General features: G+C 31.0%; 1 protein-coding gene and 2 non-coding genes across 3 annotated transcripts; all 3 read right to left on the bottom strand.

Moving 5' to 3' along the window:
- Positions 1 to 7,784: 7,784 nt before the first annotated feature.
- TRNAV-AAC (transfer RNA valine (anticodon AAC)) lies at positions 7,785 to 7,857 on the bottom strand. The gene has a single exon. It is a non-coding gene; the product is annotated as a tRNA-Val (tRNA).
- A 6,439-nt stretch (positions 7,858 to 14,296) lies between these two features.
- On the bottom strand, positions 14,297 to 14,369 carry TRNAV-AAC (transfer RNA valine (anticodon AAC)). Its single transcript has one exon. It is a non-coding gene; the product is annotated as a tRNA-Val (tRNA).
- A 1,722-nt stretch (positions 14,370 to 16,091) lies between these two features.
- Positions 16,092 to 16,980, bottom strand: strat (RAB interacting factor STRAT). Its single transcript, XM_090116268.1, has 2 exons — positions 16,753 to 16,980; positions 16,092 to 16,370 (listed from the first exon to the last, which is right to left on the bottom strand). Exons 1-2 carry the CDS (start codon positions 16,891 to 16,893, stop codon positions 16,134 to 16,136), a joined length of 378 nt encoding a protein of 125 aa, XP_089972394.1. The 5' UTR covers positions 16,894 to 16,980; the 3' UTR covers positions 16,092 to 16,133.
- Between the last annotated feature and the right edge of the window lie 903 nt (positions 16,981 to 17,883).

Genomic DNA, 17,883 nt, shown 5'->3' with positions numbered 1-17,883 from the left:
GAAAGCCAAACAAACACACTTTCGCACTTTATAAATTATAATATTAAAGATTTTAATTAACCATTGATAAAGGTCGTAAAACTATTTAACATAGCAATCTTCATTACTCTATGTAAATTGTAAAAATAATGCAAGTTGCAGCCATAATGTTCTTATTACATATTAATTACTATTACGTTATGTAAGGAATTATAATTTTAATGTGATATAATTAGTATTTTTATGAATCGTCTGTATCCGACGCCGGAACGAATTGCTAGGAACTGAAGAATTTAAACAATTAGAGATTTTAAATTTCATACTGAGGTTAATTTTACATTTTTGAAATGGACATTCCTTCAGCATGTTTTTATGTATGTATAGATAGACATAATATGTATATTGTTTATGTGCTTTTATGCCTACTTTGTTTCGTTGCTGAATTAAATTAAATATTAAATTTTAAGAAATGTATAGGTATAAAGAAATTAAAAAAAAAACTAATATAAGTTATAACCTACTTTATGCATAGCTCTGTATACGATTGTCGAGCAGTGATAAAAACCACTTTTTATCTGTTTCACTGTTTTGTATTTTTTTAAGCAAATAGGTAAGTAATAATATATCAAAGTAGTGCAAATTGCAATTAATACTATAATCATATGAATCGATACCGCTTATCAATATAATATTATTATCATTTCTCGTAATTATTAAATTAGAACTTTCACGGATACCGGTTAAACTTTAAACCGGTTTAATTTCCGTTTAAAATCCTTGGTACCTTATAACTTTGTACTTGCAATTTTTGTTCAATCCACTGTAACGTAATGTTATAAAATTTATTCACTACTAGCCGTGCGCCACGGGTTTACCCGCATTTCTCTGCTCCTGTTAGTCTAAGCGTGATGATATCTAGCATAGCCTTCCTCGATAAATGGGCTATCTAACAGTGCATTTTACAAACAGGTTCCGTAGACCGTAGTTCCTGTGATTTCTGCGTTGAAGCAAACAAAGAAACTCTTCAGCTTTATAACAAAAAAAAACAAATTCGAAAAAGAAAAAAAAAAGACAAAGTATTATAGAGCAAATTTACTGCACAATAATAGGTTTATACAAAACGTGCTCAATTTCCTTACAATAAATAGTAGATATACTATCTAGTTATTTAATGATTCACACCTGCATCATTAGAATTAAAAATCCGTCTGGATACAGAACTAATCACCTAAAAACCATAAAAATCTTCCTGTAAAATAACGTGCTATTATTCTACCTTATAACCTACATAACCTACCTACCTACTTAACCTACCTAACCTACATTACGTAATGTATGTAATACATAGCAATACACAATATTATATCAACCCTAAAGGTTAAGCCTTGGTCATCACGCCCCTAAATCAAAAAAAAAAACATTGAAACATATCTCCACTAAATGTCATTCTAATGAACACACTTTTGCGCCATTGTATTTAAATTATATTTACATTAGATAGTATTATGTGACTGTTAACAAGTGATTGTCTTACATGATCACCCACGAAAAGTTTTCGCAACTATACTATCTTTTGCCAGCGGTTTTTCGCGGTCAAAGAAAATTCCCACGGAAATGAGATGTTAAACCGCGTAAGAAATTATAGTATACTAGCTTTCCACCCGCAGCTTCGCCCGCGCAGTCAAAGAAAAACCCGCATAATTCCCGTTCCCGTGGGATTTCCGGGATTTATCCCGGAACCTATCCTATTGGTTCAGTAGTTAAGGCGTGATTAAGTAACAGACAGACAGACAGAGTTACTTTCGCATTTATAATACATATTAGTATGGATGTTACTCTTGTCTCGTAAATACCAGACACAAAGATCATGAATGTCAGTATCTAAGGTAAAGATAATTATTTATTTATTTATTTACCTAAAACCACCTGAAACTCCACATAAACTTCTAATAAAACATTAATTCAGTAAGTAATAAAGTATAGCAAATATTCATCGTAATTCTTGATCAGTTTGGTAATATTTGTTCGTGGGAACAAAACAAGCTTTCGAGAGGGTTTCGGGAATTTTCTCAATGGTTTCGGGCCGTAACGTAATCCACATAATGTTAGCTATTTTCGAACTTTAAGATTTCCTATAACTTTAGCTATATGCAGTTTAAAAATTACAAGCTTTCAATATACTTCTAAAACAGTTGAAAAGCTCGAATATTTTTGTCGGTAACTAGGTACAAGTAAAAAATAAGACGCTCAGAATGTTTTTGTATTCTTTTATATTTCAGAGTGCTTTTTGATAGTTAAATCTGTTAGAAGGTTATTGTTCAAATAAAAAATAAAGGTCCCATAAAGTTTTTAAAACTAATGTTATGTTTTGTAATTCATGTTAATTTCCAATAAACAGTTACTTTTATAGATACCATTCCTTAAGTTAAGGTCAAATACAAGGCTCCGAAAGTTTACAAAAACAATTGTCGTCTTCAACTATTAATATGTTGCAATAAAAACTAAAGATGACCTTTTTCAATGAAATAAATGAGTAAAACACAAAACGCATGGCTTTACGTCGATCTAATGACTGTGGACAACTTTGCTGTACAGTTGTGAAGAAAAGTGTTGTTAATTTTATTTATTGATATTTTTAAGGGTTTGAAAAAATCGTATATTATATTATTCATTCGTAACGTCTATTTGTTGTTTAACTAAGCGAAGCGAAGCCAAACATTATGTTGTTGAAAACTACACGGATATAAGTACATAGTTTAAGTTTAAATCTTCACATATTAGAGCCTAGAGGGGTATGTAATTCATATAAGATTTATTTACACGCGTCTTTTCGATACGCGTATCGAAGACAGACAGATAAATATTTAAAACAATATGCATACGTCTATTTGTCGCAGTCATCAGGTTGAATCTGCTATTTGACTGATTGACTAGATTCAAGAACATTCAACGTCTTGACTGAACGTTATTTAGAGTAGTCGTTGATTTGGATAAGGGAGTGGGTTAGGTTAATTCGTTCGTGGAGCTAAAATATTAGCTATTTTAATACAAAAATATTTTCAACATAACTAGAAGAACCATAAAATTGTTACTGAAATAATTTTTATTTATTGGTATTTTGAACACGATTATCCGCATTGTAACATCCGAGCTTACAAATTTCTTTCAAACCCAGTATTGACCATGACACAAAATATTATGCAATTAATAAAAATTTAGTCAAATAGGTATTTTTCAACTTGTCAGCTAAAACTGAATGATTATACAATTACAAGTTACAACGAACTAAGGTCAAAGAACTCATTGTGTTATAAAAAATTAAATATATATTTGACGTTGATTTTTATCTTTTAACAGTAAATTACGTCGTAATGGGGTTGAAGATTATTATTTTTGAACTAAATGTGTATAAGTAGAAGGCAAAAGACGTGGGTTCGAATCCCGTCTCAACTATTTCTATTCCTAAGAAAAATTCTTATTTATAAAGCATTTTAATGCTTTAAAATTAAATACACACACACCTTCAAGTGTATATGTACTTATAAATCCCTCGCTTATATATATCGATGTCTGCTCGTTTTTAGAAGTCAGGATAGATAAACATAACGTTATATATTTATGTAGTTACCATGATTTAATGTCTAAAATCCAAAAAGTAAAAAATTTTTAGGATTCCGTAGTTAGCAAAAAGTTCGGGAACCCTATTACTGACTTCGGATTATAAAATCCAAATATTAGCATATAACGAAATGGCATATTCATTACACCATGATGTAAAATAAGAAGATAAACTTATTATTCATGTAATTAAAACGGCTGTTAACACAAACGTAACGATTTCATAAACTAAGATTACCTACATACAAAGGGCACCAACTAGACTTATATTTATGATTTTTGTATGTCCGTCTTTATGAGAGAACTCATTCAATCGTCATTCAATGAAGACGCTAGTCATTCAATCAAATAGCAGATTCAACCTAACGACGACGACATATATACGAGTTTAGAAAAAGAAATAGGATTCTAATGTATATATTTTTTCAGAAAATTTCCTCAACGTTATCATTAAAAATGCCTCTCTCCCTAGTCCCTTGTCAGTGTGTAAATGATTTTTCTGCATCTAAAACGAATACAAAGATAAACATAATATTTGTTTATTACTTCTAAGTTCTAACAAACTAAAATAAACATGATTCGATTTTTTTCAAATGTAGATGGCAAGGGCTCGCGAAAAATTCTATATTTTCGCGCATAAACACCATATTGTGTAAAATTCTCCTTAACCCGCCTTAACTACTGAACCAATTTGCATGAAATTTGGTATAGAGATATTTTGATACCCGAGAAAGGACATAGGATAGGTTTTATCCCGGAAATCCCACGGGAACGGGAACTATGTGGGTTTTTCTTTGACTGCGCGGGCGATGCCGCGGGTGGAAAGCTAGTACATAATAATATACTACACCAAAGCTTAAATCAAAATCAGTACAACTGTTTTCTGAATCAGTAAAATGGAAAATACACACATTCGTGACAAGATTCATATTACTTATACACAATAATTAGTAAATTATTAATAAATAACGTTTTATGACTTTTTTGCATTTAGCATGATAATCTAAATATTATGCGAATCACAGATTAAAATACCTACGCAATTTTCATGCAAAGTTGTGGTTTTGTTCATTCAATAATAACAATTAGAGACTTATGCAATATGCTAATTGTTTACGTTTTGATGTACTTACATCACATTTCTTTCTCGTGTTTAGCATGAATGTTATTATATAACAAGCTGAATAAAAACGTTGCTATGACAACCTAAATGAATATATTATTATGTATTTGTTTTAATAAAAGGAAATAGGGTTATGTAAAAGATAAAACCTATAATAATAGGCACCAAAAATATGTAAGCAACGTAGCTGTTGTAAATTATGTAATTACTAATTAGTATCGGAAGTTTGTTTTATGGCCAGCAAGTCAATAAACTTTTGCCTATACGACAGATTACTAAATTGTTACTACCTACTATAATTTCCCATTGATAAGTACACACTCGTAATTAAAAAACATATTTTATTTGAAGAATAATTTATGATCAGGTAGCCACTAGTTAATTACATAATATAGTTAATTTGACGCTACAAAACAACGAAAAATATCTAGTCAAATACAATACTCAAATATATAAATACATAGGTATTATATATTATTTGTAGAATTCATTGTAAATTATATAATCTGTAATCTGTATGACATTAAACTTTTCGCAACTATTACTTACATAAACTTTGGCTATAATATGTGAAAGTCATAAAACGAGAAAATAACACGACTCTTGGTTAGACAAAAGTATTACAAATGTACTATTTCAATACATAATATAATATATTTATCGCAAATTTGCTTATAACAGCTAAGCATCTCAATTGTAACGCAAAGATCAAAGGTTTGCATTTTATTGTTAGAGATTCTTCTCAATGCTAGAACCTATAGTAGGTATATTATTATTAGTCTGTGCTAGAACTTAGCAGTATATTTTTAATGAAGCACTAATTGGGACCAATCACGTTAATTTGCATAAACTATATGATAAAAGAGAGTTTTTTGATCACATAATAATATACAGTAATACTTTAATATGCGAAATACAAATGCGAAAAACTGTCCCTCTCTTACACTATCACGGCTTAAATCTTATATATCTTATATATAAAAATGAATCGCAAAATGTGTTGGTAAGCGCATAACTCGAGAACGGCTGAACCGATTTCGATAATTCTTTTTTTATTATATTCCTTGAAGTACGAGGATGGTTTTTATGTAGAGAAAACGTAAATATGTACCACGGGCGAAGCCGGGGCGGACCGCTAGTATAGAATAGATTTGTATGTTCAGAAATTAGTTTAGAATAGAATAAAGAGTTGAAAAGCCAAGATATGCCAAACATATGCCAAATTCGTCAGCTTTTATTAATATAGTATACTTAGATTAGGTTTTAGACAAAGCGGGCGAAGACGTGTGCGGAAAGCTAGTCAAGTAAGTGATTCATTCACACAGTAACAACTCTCACTATAAAGCTTTACTCCAATATAATCCGAGATCGTGACCAGTTGATAAGATCTACACAACACCGTATGTACCAATAAATAAAGATAACAATCCTACTTGATAACTGAAGATATTATCTTGCTTACAAATGTAATTTTTGGTAAGATGCGTGTGAATGTTGGTAATACTAGACAAGTACCTAGGTAAATAAATAAATACATACGGCACGATCTGATCCCATACCTACTAAGCTTTCGCTTGTGTTATGGAAACCAGATGACTGATAAACATTCATACATATATTATATAATTTTTATTAAATAAATATTTATATAGATAATTAATACCCAGACACAGAGCAAACATAAATCATCAATCATCATTCATCACACAAATATTTGCCCCGGGTGGGAATCGAACCCACGACCTCTGGCTTGGAACTTGGAAGGCAGGGCCACTACCAACCAAGCCAACCGGTCAGTCAAAACAAATATGGTACTTAAGTAACAAATAGTCTAAGAGTTGAAGAAAATTTATTTCTTTAAAAAGGGGAGTTTTCTATCAATTATATTTTGTTCCCTCGTAATTTTATACTGGTATCTGAGTACCCCGAAGTTCCGGAACATTACATAGTAACTATGTACTTATATTATCACTAACTGTTAAATAATAATATAAGTTTTGTATTGTGTAAGTATTGTAAAACATAAGGACTATGTTTAAATGAATAGAATTGGTATGGTAAGCACGAAACTTTCGTTTCAGAGAAGTGAAAACCTCAGTAACAATGACATAATACATATTACATAGTATTACATATGGCCCTCTAATAGTATTCTGAACTAGCCTTAGGTTCTAGCTTGAAATCTAGATTTTACGTAAAACTGTAACAATCATCCTTACTAACTATCGCATACATTTTTCTACTGCTGTGTTTTTTAAATTGTTTCGTAGGCAATTAGAAACGAATGAAGTTTACCTTCTTCAAACAAATGGTTTGTTTTATAATCAGAGCTTCATCATATTATTTCCTAGATGTGCCCCGCGGTTTTACCCGCATTGCCTGTTAATCTTAGCGTGATAATACATTAAAGATAGCCTATAAGCCTTCCTCGATATCTAACACCGAAAAAAATTTTCAAATCTGACCAGTACTTCCTGAGATTAGCTCGCTCAAACAAAGAAACATACTCAACTTCATAATATTAGTAGTAAAAGATGGGTAAGTTAGGTTAAACTGGGTAAAACCACAGACTAATAATAATATACTACGTGGTAAAACTCACTTCACTACGTCGTTAGTCTAACTACTTAGTTATTATTTCTCATACTTACTTCATATTTACCTTTAGTAAAAGCAGATTTTAAGCCAGTATTATTTAACTAAAATAAGGCTAAAGCTTTATTAAAAATGCATGCGTCCAATAGCAGCTTATTTACTTTGAGAAAATATTTCTGCCGACTCAATACGAATGTCACAGCATATCCACGTATCGTTCCTTTTATGGGGCGAAAATTCGATCAACTCTATCGATTATTATATAGAAATTAATTAGGGTTATCCCTTACATAATCTTGTATTAAACAAAGTACAGAAGAAACGTATTTACAGCTCTTTTTTTGTGAAGCTATAGTACTAAAATATGGACCAATTTTAGAAATTTTTAAATTACGAAGAAGAATATGAAAGAGTATAATATAATATAAGAAGCCAATGGAAATGGCTTTCAATAAAAGTAGCAAAAGTATGTTTCCGCCCGGGATCGAACCGGGGACCTTCTGCGTGTTAGGCAGATGTGATAACCGCTACACCACGGAAACCGATGTAGGTGTGACAACAAAAAACAACCATGTATCTCTTAAGGGGGCGCATAAAGCAAAATAACCAATCTTCTATTAGATGAATGATGATACGTGTAATATGCAAGACCAAATCTAAAAAATAAAATATATATCAAACTAGATGATATGTTCAACGATTCTGTTTAATCAAAAACATAAAATATTAAAATTTACTCGATAAAAAAAAATCACCAAGTTAGCTCTAATTTTCACACTTTTACGTTTTCTACTTGACATGGTAATACTTATTATGATTTTTTTTTCATAAACAATTATATTAAAACATTTGCAAGATATTGTCAGAGCATTTTGTGTAATTACTTTTAGTTTAGGTTTTATCTGCGATAAACCACTTTTATCGTGACAAAATCAAACGTTTATCTCGAGAAAAAAAGAGCGCCAAAAGTGGTTTATCGCAGATAAAACCAAAACTAAAAGTAATTACACAAAATGCTCTGACAAATATCTTGCAAATGTTTTAATATAATTGTTTATGAAAAAAAAATCATAATAAGTATTACCATGTCAAGTAGAAAACGTAAAAGTGTGAAAATTAGAGCTAACTTGGTGATTTTTTTTTATCGAGTAAATTTTAATATTTTATGTTTTTGATTAAACATAATCGTTGAACATATCATCTAGTTTGATATATATTTTATTTTTTAGATTTGGTCTTGCATATTACACGTATCATCTAATAGAAGATTGGTTATTTTGCTTTATGCGCCCCCTTAAGACTCAAATTAGAAAAAAAATATGTTTTAAAATATATTTTTTATTTATTAGTACTTAAGTATCACAAACACTTCCTACCGCACCTCTAAAAACTATGTATTCAAAATCCATAAAAACTTATATCATATCAACTTATATACTTATAATTAGGGATGTAACGATACCGATACAGATACCGATATATCGGCCGATATATCGGCAAGCCGATATATCGGTATCGCCGATAATAAATCAACCGATACCGATATTTTTTTATTAAATTATTTCTTTTCTTTTATGTTTTTGCATTGTATTTATTCATATTGTTTTATTTCTGTTTCTGTAATAGTGTTAAGGAAGAGCGGAACCTCCTGACACAAGCATTTTATTTGCTTACTAGGAGTGTTCCAATCACAAATTTGTTTATGTAAAGGAAAGAAATAAATAATTTTGAATTTTTTAAATTTTTAACGTGATAACGTTTTTAAAATCGTTTTAGTCGGGTGACATGTTCATAAACTTGTGTCACACCAAAACCTCACGAGCGCGATCGCAGGTATAACGAGAGAGAGACGGACCGATCTCCCGTTTCATCTCGAGCGCTGCCACTGCATTATGTTATCACGTAAACATCTCGATCGTAAACCTACTTTACAAACATCCAATTTTTTTGATATCAAATAATTCAAAAATCCGCGCCCAATGAACGATGCGGGAGGCCGCCCGCGCGTGCGCACTTTGTTTTCTAAAAAAACTCTACCAATACTGCCGTCCTTCTAAAAGCCGTTAACCCTCAAATGGTCAATTTTCAGTTTTAAATGTAGGGTGATAGAGTTCAGAATTCTCTATCTTTCTGTCTAAGAAACATTTCTCTAGCATTAATAGTTATAAATATATGAAAATATTGTAAGCCGTTAAGTAACACAATTTTCAGCGATTCCATAACTTGAAAGCGTCTAACCAACACTACTTCGCTAAATTTCCTTAAAAGTACCTTAACCGCCAGATTTAATAATTATTTTTTAGCTTTTTACTTGACTAAAAATACGTTATCAGATTATACTTAACTATAGGGACGCAAAAGGACTATAACTGCTTTATGATATGCTTTCATATAACGATTCCAATGGAAATCCTTACCTTATTTGCAGTTACTCGCCCTTAACGCTTTTTTAGTTAAGTAATTTTATTTAGGAAAAATTCTAATAACACTTTTTTGCTTAGCTACAAAGCAGCTAACCCTCATTTTTAAGCTAAAAGGCAGTTATCCGATTCTGGTGATGCATCAGTTTTAGATGAGAGTGATGATGAAATAATGTCGCTCCCAAGCAGAGTACCGATTGTTTTTGATTTTCTTTTACAAGACGTATTGTTTCTGATCAGGTTTACTAAGTTTTAAACAATCTAGCAGCTAAATTACGGAAAATATAACAAGTCAAAGTTACGAAAATTTGGTAGGTAATGGTTACGACAGTGCGAACTTTCAATCGTACTTCTCTGTTTAGACTCTGATTTGTCTCTGTAACCGAGAAAGAGAAGAAAGACAGTCTGTACTAACTATTTAATTTTTAAAACTATTTATTAATTATGTAATTTACCCCTTGGGAGGAATTAGTAATCGACTGTCAAGCAATGTACTAGAGATGGTGATACAAAAATTGTTAGAAGTACACTACCTTTGACCCGCTGACGGGGAGTCCATTTTGCAACTATTGCTATTTTTTCTTATCTTTATATGTATTAGATTATTAAGATTTGTATTTTTTACATAGTAGCAAATAAAAAGTTTTCTACCTCCTGCTATTTTCCACATATTCTGGTATATTATATTTTCTGAATGTGGATGAAAGAGTCTTCTAATCATTTGATAAGCGGTTCTACATTATTTATTAAGAGCATCCCACATGTAAGAGCTTGAAGCCCTATTGAAACCAGGGTTTTATTTTTTCAAAAACCTTGTGCACAAGTCTTAATTTTTTTTTCAGGAAACGATTTATGTTTATATGTTTGTGGTTCTATATATTGTACTCACATATCCGTGACTCGCAGAAGAATATTTATAAAATAACGTTAAAATTGCAATTCTAAATGAATATACGGTTCCAAAAAAGAAAAGCGAGAAGATTTATCTCAATCTTAACCCCTTCGCAGACTAACTTCGCAGAAGAATATTTATAAAATAACGTTAAAATTGCAATTCTAAATGAATATACGGTTCCAAAAAAGAAAAGCGAGAAGATTTATCTCAAGCTTAACCCCTTAATGAGCCACTGTAATGAAATAAACGTGAACATGACGAGAAATAAAGGTTAATTTTATCGAAAACTTAAAAGAGTCATTTAGTAAAAGAGTTTAAAATACTTGTTACTCACAATAAGACGCTAAAACCATTAATTTAGATAGTGTTTAAATCCTTAATACTTAAACCTAAAAGCTTTTGATCCTTTTCCTTTCCATTGGTTGATGGTTGACCTAGAGGATGTAATTCCCGAGAGCAAAGCCTCAGACAGCAGCAAATTATTAACATTAGTAAGATTAAAATTTAGTACAACTATATAGAATCATAGTACAAAAGCATCCAAAAACCCTTAAACGCTGATTATAAAGTTTTTGAAATTTAAATTAAAACGAAAGTCATAGCTTAAAAGTAGTTATAGTAGCTTAACGACGTTTTAGGTAAGCATTTTATTACTAAATAAAAAAAAATCACAAAATGAAAATAAAAATACTAAATTACTTAGCTAAAAAGTCGCTATGGTATGTAAACGGCCGTCTTGTCCAGTAAATAGTTAAAATTTTCAGATTATTATGCTGAACTAAACGAGAAAAAGTGAATTTAAAAATAAATTATAACAGTTTCTGGGTAAAAACTAATATTTATATATAATTAAATGTCGATCGATGTATCTCACAATAATTATTGTAAGTGTCATAATTTTTAAGAAATAACGATTTCCGTGTTTTTTGCCATTTACTCGAAACTCACTTCGTGGGCTTAACGGCTTTCTAGTTAAAGGACGGCAGAATAGTAAACTTTTATTAGGTACTGATTGTATGTGTATTACTTAAAGTTTAACTGACTTCGTAAAATAATAATACTAAAATAAATGGTTTTGTTGTTTTTTGATTTGGCATTTTTATTTAAAAGAATACGATTAACAGTTGTCTCTGTTAAATGTTGGTAACTTTTTATGCATAATTCACTATTTATTTTTCTACCAAGCCATCGATATCGGTATCGGTATCGGTATCGCCGATACATTACTACAAATATCGGTATCGGTATCGTATCGGCAAAATCATGTATCGTTACATCCCTACTTATAATCATAGTGTGAAGGAAAATTCGTAATAATATTATTTTACACGTAGGTTGCAGCCCTATAATAGACTACATATTACGGATACACACTATAACCTAGGACTGAAACTAAAAGCTGCGTGGTTCGGATTCAATTTCCGGCCAAATACTACCTATACAGCCTACAGGTCACTGACCCAGCATGGGCTTTATGTCACTAGGCACAACTATCTAGACTTGCTTACGAGTAAAAGTGCGTATACGTAGTATTTATTCTCAAACTTAAACATTTATTTGTTCAACTAGCGGTCCGCCCCGGCTTCGCCCGTGGTACTTACATGTTTACGTTTTCTCTACATAAGAACCATCCTCGTACTTAAAGGAATATAATAAAAAAAAAGAATTATCGAAATCGGTTCAGCCGTTCTCGAGTTATGCGCTTACCAACACATTTTGCGATTCATTTTAATATTATAGACTAGCGGTCCGCCCCGGCTTCGCCCGTGGTACATATTTACGTTTTCTCTACATAAAAACCATCCTCATACTTCAAGGAATATAATAAAAAAAGAATTATCGAAATCGGTTCAGCCGTTCTCGAGTTATGCGCTTACCAACACATTTTGTGATTCATTTTTATATATAAGAGAAGATTATACTAGGTACTTCGAGAAGCACTTTTGAATCGACATGACATAGTTTTACCTTTTACGGTTTACCACCTATTTTATTCCTTGAAATTTCTCATGATCCTGTAAGTAAGTTTTTAAAAGTTACATCGTTATTTTTAATTGAAGTGAAACTCCTTTAACGGGGTTGGAAAAAAAATTAGTGTAACATTTTTTTGTTACGCGTGACATTTTTTCGTTACGCGCCATCTTTTTCTTATCCCTACCACGCGTGATTCGTCGTATTTCTGTAAAGTTACATATAGTAAATTATTTTTTGAAAAATAAGGTCATAAAGAAGTTTCACTTCTTACGTGTGTACACGATTAAGAAATGTTTTCTACTTTGTAGTAACTCAGGCCCCGGAACCATAGACACAATAGAAAATCTATTGTTAAAGGTACACGCACATATTTTTTATTCATCAAGGCAGGAATGAAATATTTTTGAGATAAACACTGTTTTATTTCGATTGATATTTTGAATAGGTACCTACTTATGTAATAAAAGTGATAAGATAGCCTAAGAACTTTTTACATAGTTATTGAGATTTCTTAATTTATGATAACGAACAACATGGAAAATAGACAACTTTCGTTTTAATAATGTGTGATAGGGCCAAAACAAAGAATCTAAGACGTTAAGTTTAAATTTATTTACACACGTTGGACCATAAATACATGTACCTACCTATGTACTGCCAATTAATCTACCTTCAAATCATTCAGTACAAAACCACGTAAATTATTCACGATCCGGTAGTGTGTCCGGAGATGCATAAATCGAAATAATCGCATTGTGCAGTAACGAGGTACTTGCTAGCTTTCTATGTGGCCATGAAACGAGCTAAGTTTTTTCTAAATAAACACGAGACTCTTGATTATTCTATAAGTTTTGGAATATTGTATATTATGGTCAACAATAATATTATAAGTAAAAGCTTGAGTAAAAGGTGTATGTACATGCGTTACTAACACAACATTCCATCTTCAAAAACGGCACACTAACGCAAACACGCAGACGTCAAAGAAAATGGCATGATTCTGTGCATAATTATTCTAACGTGACTCGACGTGAGCGAAAAAGATAAATTCAAAGTGCTGCTCCCGGAACACTAACCTATCTGCACTTTCCACTTACAATAATATGATTTGCGATTTTCGGGATAAAAAAAACTTGCATAGAAAATGCGACGGTTATAAGAAATTTAAAAAGCGCTCAAAAAATTATGAAAACTAACACAAACTTTGTTTAACTTTTTTCCTGTGCTAACTTCGCATTAAAAATCTTGAAGTAATTTTTTTTTAATTGTTTGCGGTGTTGTTCCAATTTCAAATTTCGCGCCAAAATAGAAAAGCGCTTTTAATAGCCGCGATGTACCTACATGTGTTATGTATGCTGACTTTTGAACCGTGAGAGCGACCATTACATACCAACAGCTAAGTATTTGCGTAGGTACCTATTGCTTATTTCTTATTAGCATTATTTGTATAATTAGGCATATTTGCATGTTAGTTTTATTAATTAAATTCTTCAGTACCTACCTACGCAGTCCTTAGAACTTAGAAGAAGTTTTTCATAGCATTAGGAAATAGGAATCTAATAATTAATTATTGTTATGTATATACTTAATAAAATTAGTGCAATTTTTAATGATTTCAATTCAATCAAACCACGAGTATTAAAAAATAACTTGTAAGTACATGAATAAAAGTAATAGGAAAATACAAAAGTATGTTTCCGCCCGGGATCGAACCGGGGGCCTTCTGCGTGTTAGGCAGATGTGATAACCGCTACACCACGGAAACCGATACTCGTGGATCGAAATTACCGTACATTTACAAAGACCACATTATAATATATATGTATCATTTATTTTTCCACAGATTAGAAAATTATACAGATTAAGATGCTCTCGAGTACGGGTCGAACAATTTGGCTATTTTTTTTAAGAGTGTTAAGACACAAGAAAAGTTCTTATGGAGCGAAAATATGAAAAGGGGGCAATAGTTCAGAACAACGTCTATAACAAACTACGAATATACTGTTGTTAATTTATTAGTTGGTACATTTCTAGAAAATCAAATACACTGCTTGAAGTTTACTTAAACTTATGTATACAACCACTGAAGTATACAAATGTAGGTACCTATGTATGTATAAGTACTTCAGTGAGTTGCATTTTACATCAAATTAACTAGTGAGTAGTTATGTAGATACTAAAATACATTTTTTTTTATTTAAAGGTACAAAATAAAAGTCAATAAAAGCAGTGATAACACATTTATTTACAGATTGTAAAAAATAATAAGGTTTTTCACCTGAATTTCATTTGATAAGCTTTGGAATGATAATATAATGAGCATAGAGATAAAATGCTATATTATAATTTATAAACACAAGCACAGAATACATAATAGTAGCTAAACGCTACAGAACGGACACTCTCCGCCTCCCGCCAAAATTAAACTTACCTCACCCCCGCGCGATCAGACATAAAATGGGCCATATTTTTCTGCAAGGACGATACGCAACGAAGATTGACAACATTAATCAAATTGACTTAAAGTAATTTTATTATTTTGGATTTGTGATTATCGTTTTTCGTAGAAAATGGTTAGATATTGTGCTGTTTACGGATGTATTTCATCAGAAAAACGCGAATTTTTTTTTACGCTAGTCACAAATGTGCCAACCATAAAGCGTTAACACACACATTTGCAGTCTCTACAGTGTGACTGTCAAAACGATCATTTTGTATGGAGTGTCCGGGGTGTGACACAAGTTTATTTTTTTTTCTTGCAAGTATCAATTTCATAAAGGAATATTGCTTTTTTTAATCTGATTTCTTCTTAAATACTATAAGTAGTATATTCAGAATTTTTTAATTTTATATAATAAACATATTAATTTAGATATTATATATACATACCATAGTTACCCCATGCTCTTAAATATAATTTTATATAAAATATAAAAATAATAAATAGTTAGATATTAAAACTTTTTTCTATATTCATAAATTTTTATTGCAATTAAATTTCATCTCTTTTTAAATTTAGTTAGTGTTATTATTTATGAGTGCATAAAACATAAAATAGTAAATGCAATTTAGAATAACTTTACGGCATAAGATAACCTTTTATATAGGTATAAGAAAAAAAATACTCTAAATAATGAATATCCTTTACTAAGTAATCAAGTGTAGCTGTTCAAAGTAATCACTGACCACATTATAAAAAAATAATACAAAAATGTTTACATAATCTAGTAAACTAAAAAGGAGGTATCTTTAAAAAATTTTGAATGTTGCCAGTGACATAAACTATTTTTTTTTTATTTTATGCAAATTCCAGAGTCATGGCAAACAGCTAAAGAATAATAATATTTCTTATTTTGGGGTCTGACGGAATATATTCCATATTATTTACTTTAATCATAAATTTAACATTTGAAAACCAAAGTTCCCTTACGCTATTGACTGACAAATATTAAAATTCACAATTTCACATAATGTTATTATATATTCAGAGTTCAGACTTGCAAAAGCGTTAACTTAACTATACTTAAACTTATTCATGTTTAACTCTAGACAGAGCGATATAACTATGCTTAGTGTTCATATCATAGAAGCCGACAGGGCCTGCGTCACAATCCGCACAACTTAAATACTTATAGTTATCTACTGTGTGCGTAAAACCAATGTTCTCAAAAGTGTACATGTTTTCGACAAAGTAAAATTCATTGATTTTTTCACTTTGGACCTGTCCATCTGAGTTCTTATCCTGCTCCATTAGAGGGAGGTCCTTCTGCAAACATCATAATGAATGTTAATTATTATATTTATTATTTGTTAAGTATTTTGATTAAAGTATTTATAGTCTTTCATACTGAGATTAGAAAGCGGAAGTATACAAGATTTAGATACTTAATAATTGAAGTATCGTTTTTTATACGGAGTATTATGTATAAACAGTTCAGATGAAGCCAGATTAAAGAGCCTATAAGTGAAATATGAAAATGTTGGAAAATAGCGCCGTTCCCGGCTTAACCAGGGCATAGCGGTATACGGCGGCTAATATTGATTACTAAATTTACGCTTTAAATTAACTTCAAAGCGTAAATTTAGTAATAAATATTAGCTTATTATCTAATTAAGTGCAAGGTAGTGAAATGGAAAGAATAAAATACCTCTTGTTTCATATATTTTCCCGATTTCCGGTCTAAAATCTTTGAACCGCAAAATTTGCATCTTACTAACAATTTGTTAGTGCCATCTTCCACCAATTCGTTTTGGGCTTCTTTATTATCGATAGCATCCGATTTAGACATAATTGACTAATGTAGCTGTAAATATTTACGAAAAAGTAAAAACAATAAAAATATTTGGTTATTTTCACCATAGAACTTCAAACATAGCCTAACCCTGAGGCCTAACCTGTGAGCCTAACAAATTGTCAAATGTCACTTGTCAGTTGTCATTTGTCAATTTCACTTTTTTTTTATTTTTCTAATAGAAAAAGGAAAGTGGGTGCGTAACCCACAGCGTAACCGCAAGCTTGTTTAAAAATTTAAAAACTAGGTAGGTATAATAAGATGTGATTGTAAAGTGCACAGAAAAAGTGATTGAAATTATAAATTCATGGACTACGTTCTTAATAAATGAAGAAGAATTCTTAATAAATAATAAATGAAGCATAATATCTAACTATCTTTAAATTTAAAAAAAAGACGAGTTGCACTCCGGGAGTGCCGGCAGAAGTGAAAACTTGACTATTAACGTTGAGCATGTTTGATATTTTGGAATGGTACTATCCGTCTTACGCTTTTTCGATCAGGTCACGTGTCCTGACGCGAGTTTATGATTTTATACAAGTTTTATACCCATTACAGAAAAAGTGCTCAACGCCGCTAAAGAAGTTTTCACTTCAAAAATATTTACAATTTCGTTAAAACATAGAACACCGAACAGTTTAAATGTATTGTTGGTTTAGAGAAATTTAAAACTACTCCAAAGTTTAAATGATGCCTATAGTTGTATACGTAGTATATTATTATTAGTCTGTGCCTATAGCAATATAAATTTATATATTATGCTGTAGGTATGTACTATTATTCGACGGTCTTTCCCTTTTATTTTTTATTTTATTTAAAGTGAAACTTTTATTACATCGTCTCAAACTTTTTGGTCTGTGTAGCGCATGTCGCGTGACGGTCGGCTGCCGAGTAGGTTTAAAGCAGTGTTCGGAACCGTTCAAACGGTTTATTGCTCTGAGGTTCAAACAGTTTCACTTTTACCGTGGTTTCATAAAACCACACAAC

The sequence above is a fragment of the Colias eurytheme genome, chromosome 25 (genome assembly GCF_061535395.1).
Source record: "Colias eurytheme isolate Ceu_HAF_F1 chromosome 25, ilColEury1 Martin Lab GWU primary, whole genome shotgun sequence".
Lineage (NCBI taxonomy): Eukaryota > Metazoa > Arthropoda > Insecta > Lepidoptera > Pieridae > Colias > Colias eurytheme.
This window is presented reverse-complemented; position numbering and strand designations above follow the sequence as displayed.

Excerpts from the sequence above, each read along its gene's own strand:
- strat (XM_090116268.1), bottom strand. The coding sequence starts at position 16,893 with ATGTCTAAATCGGATGCTATCGATAATAAAGAAGCCCAAAACGAATTG. Across the intron at positions 16,371-16,752 it reads GAAAATATATGAAACAAGAG|AAGGACCTCCCTCTAATGGA; the intron begins GTATTTTATTCT and ends TGATGTTTGCAG.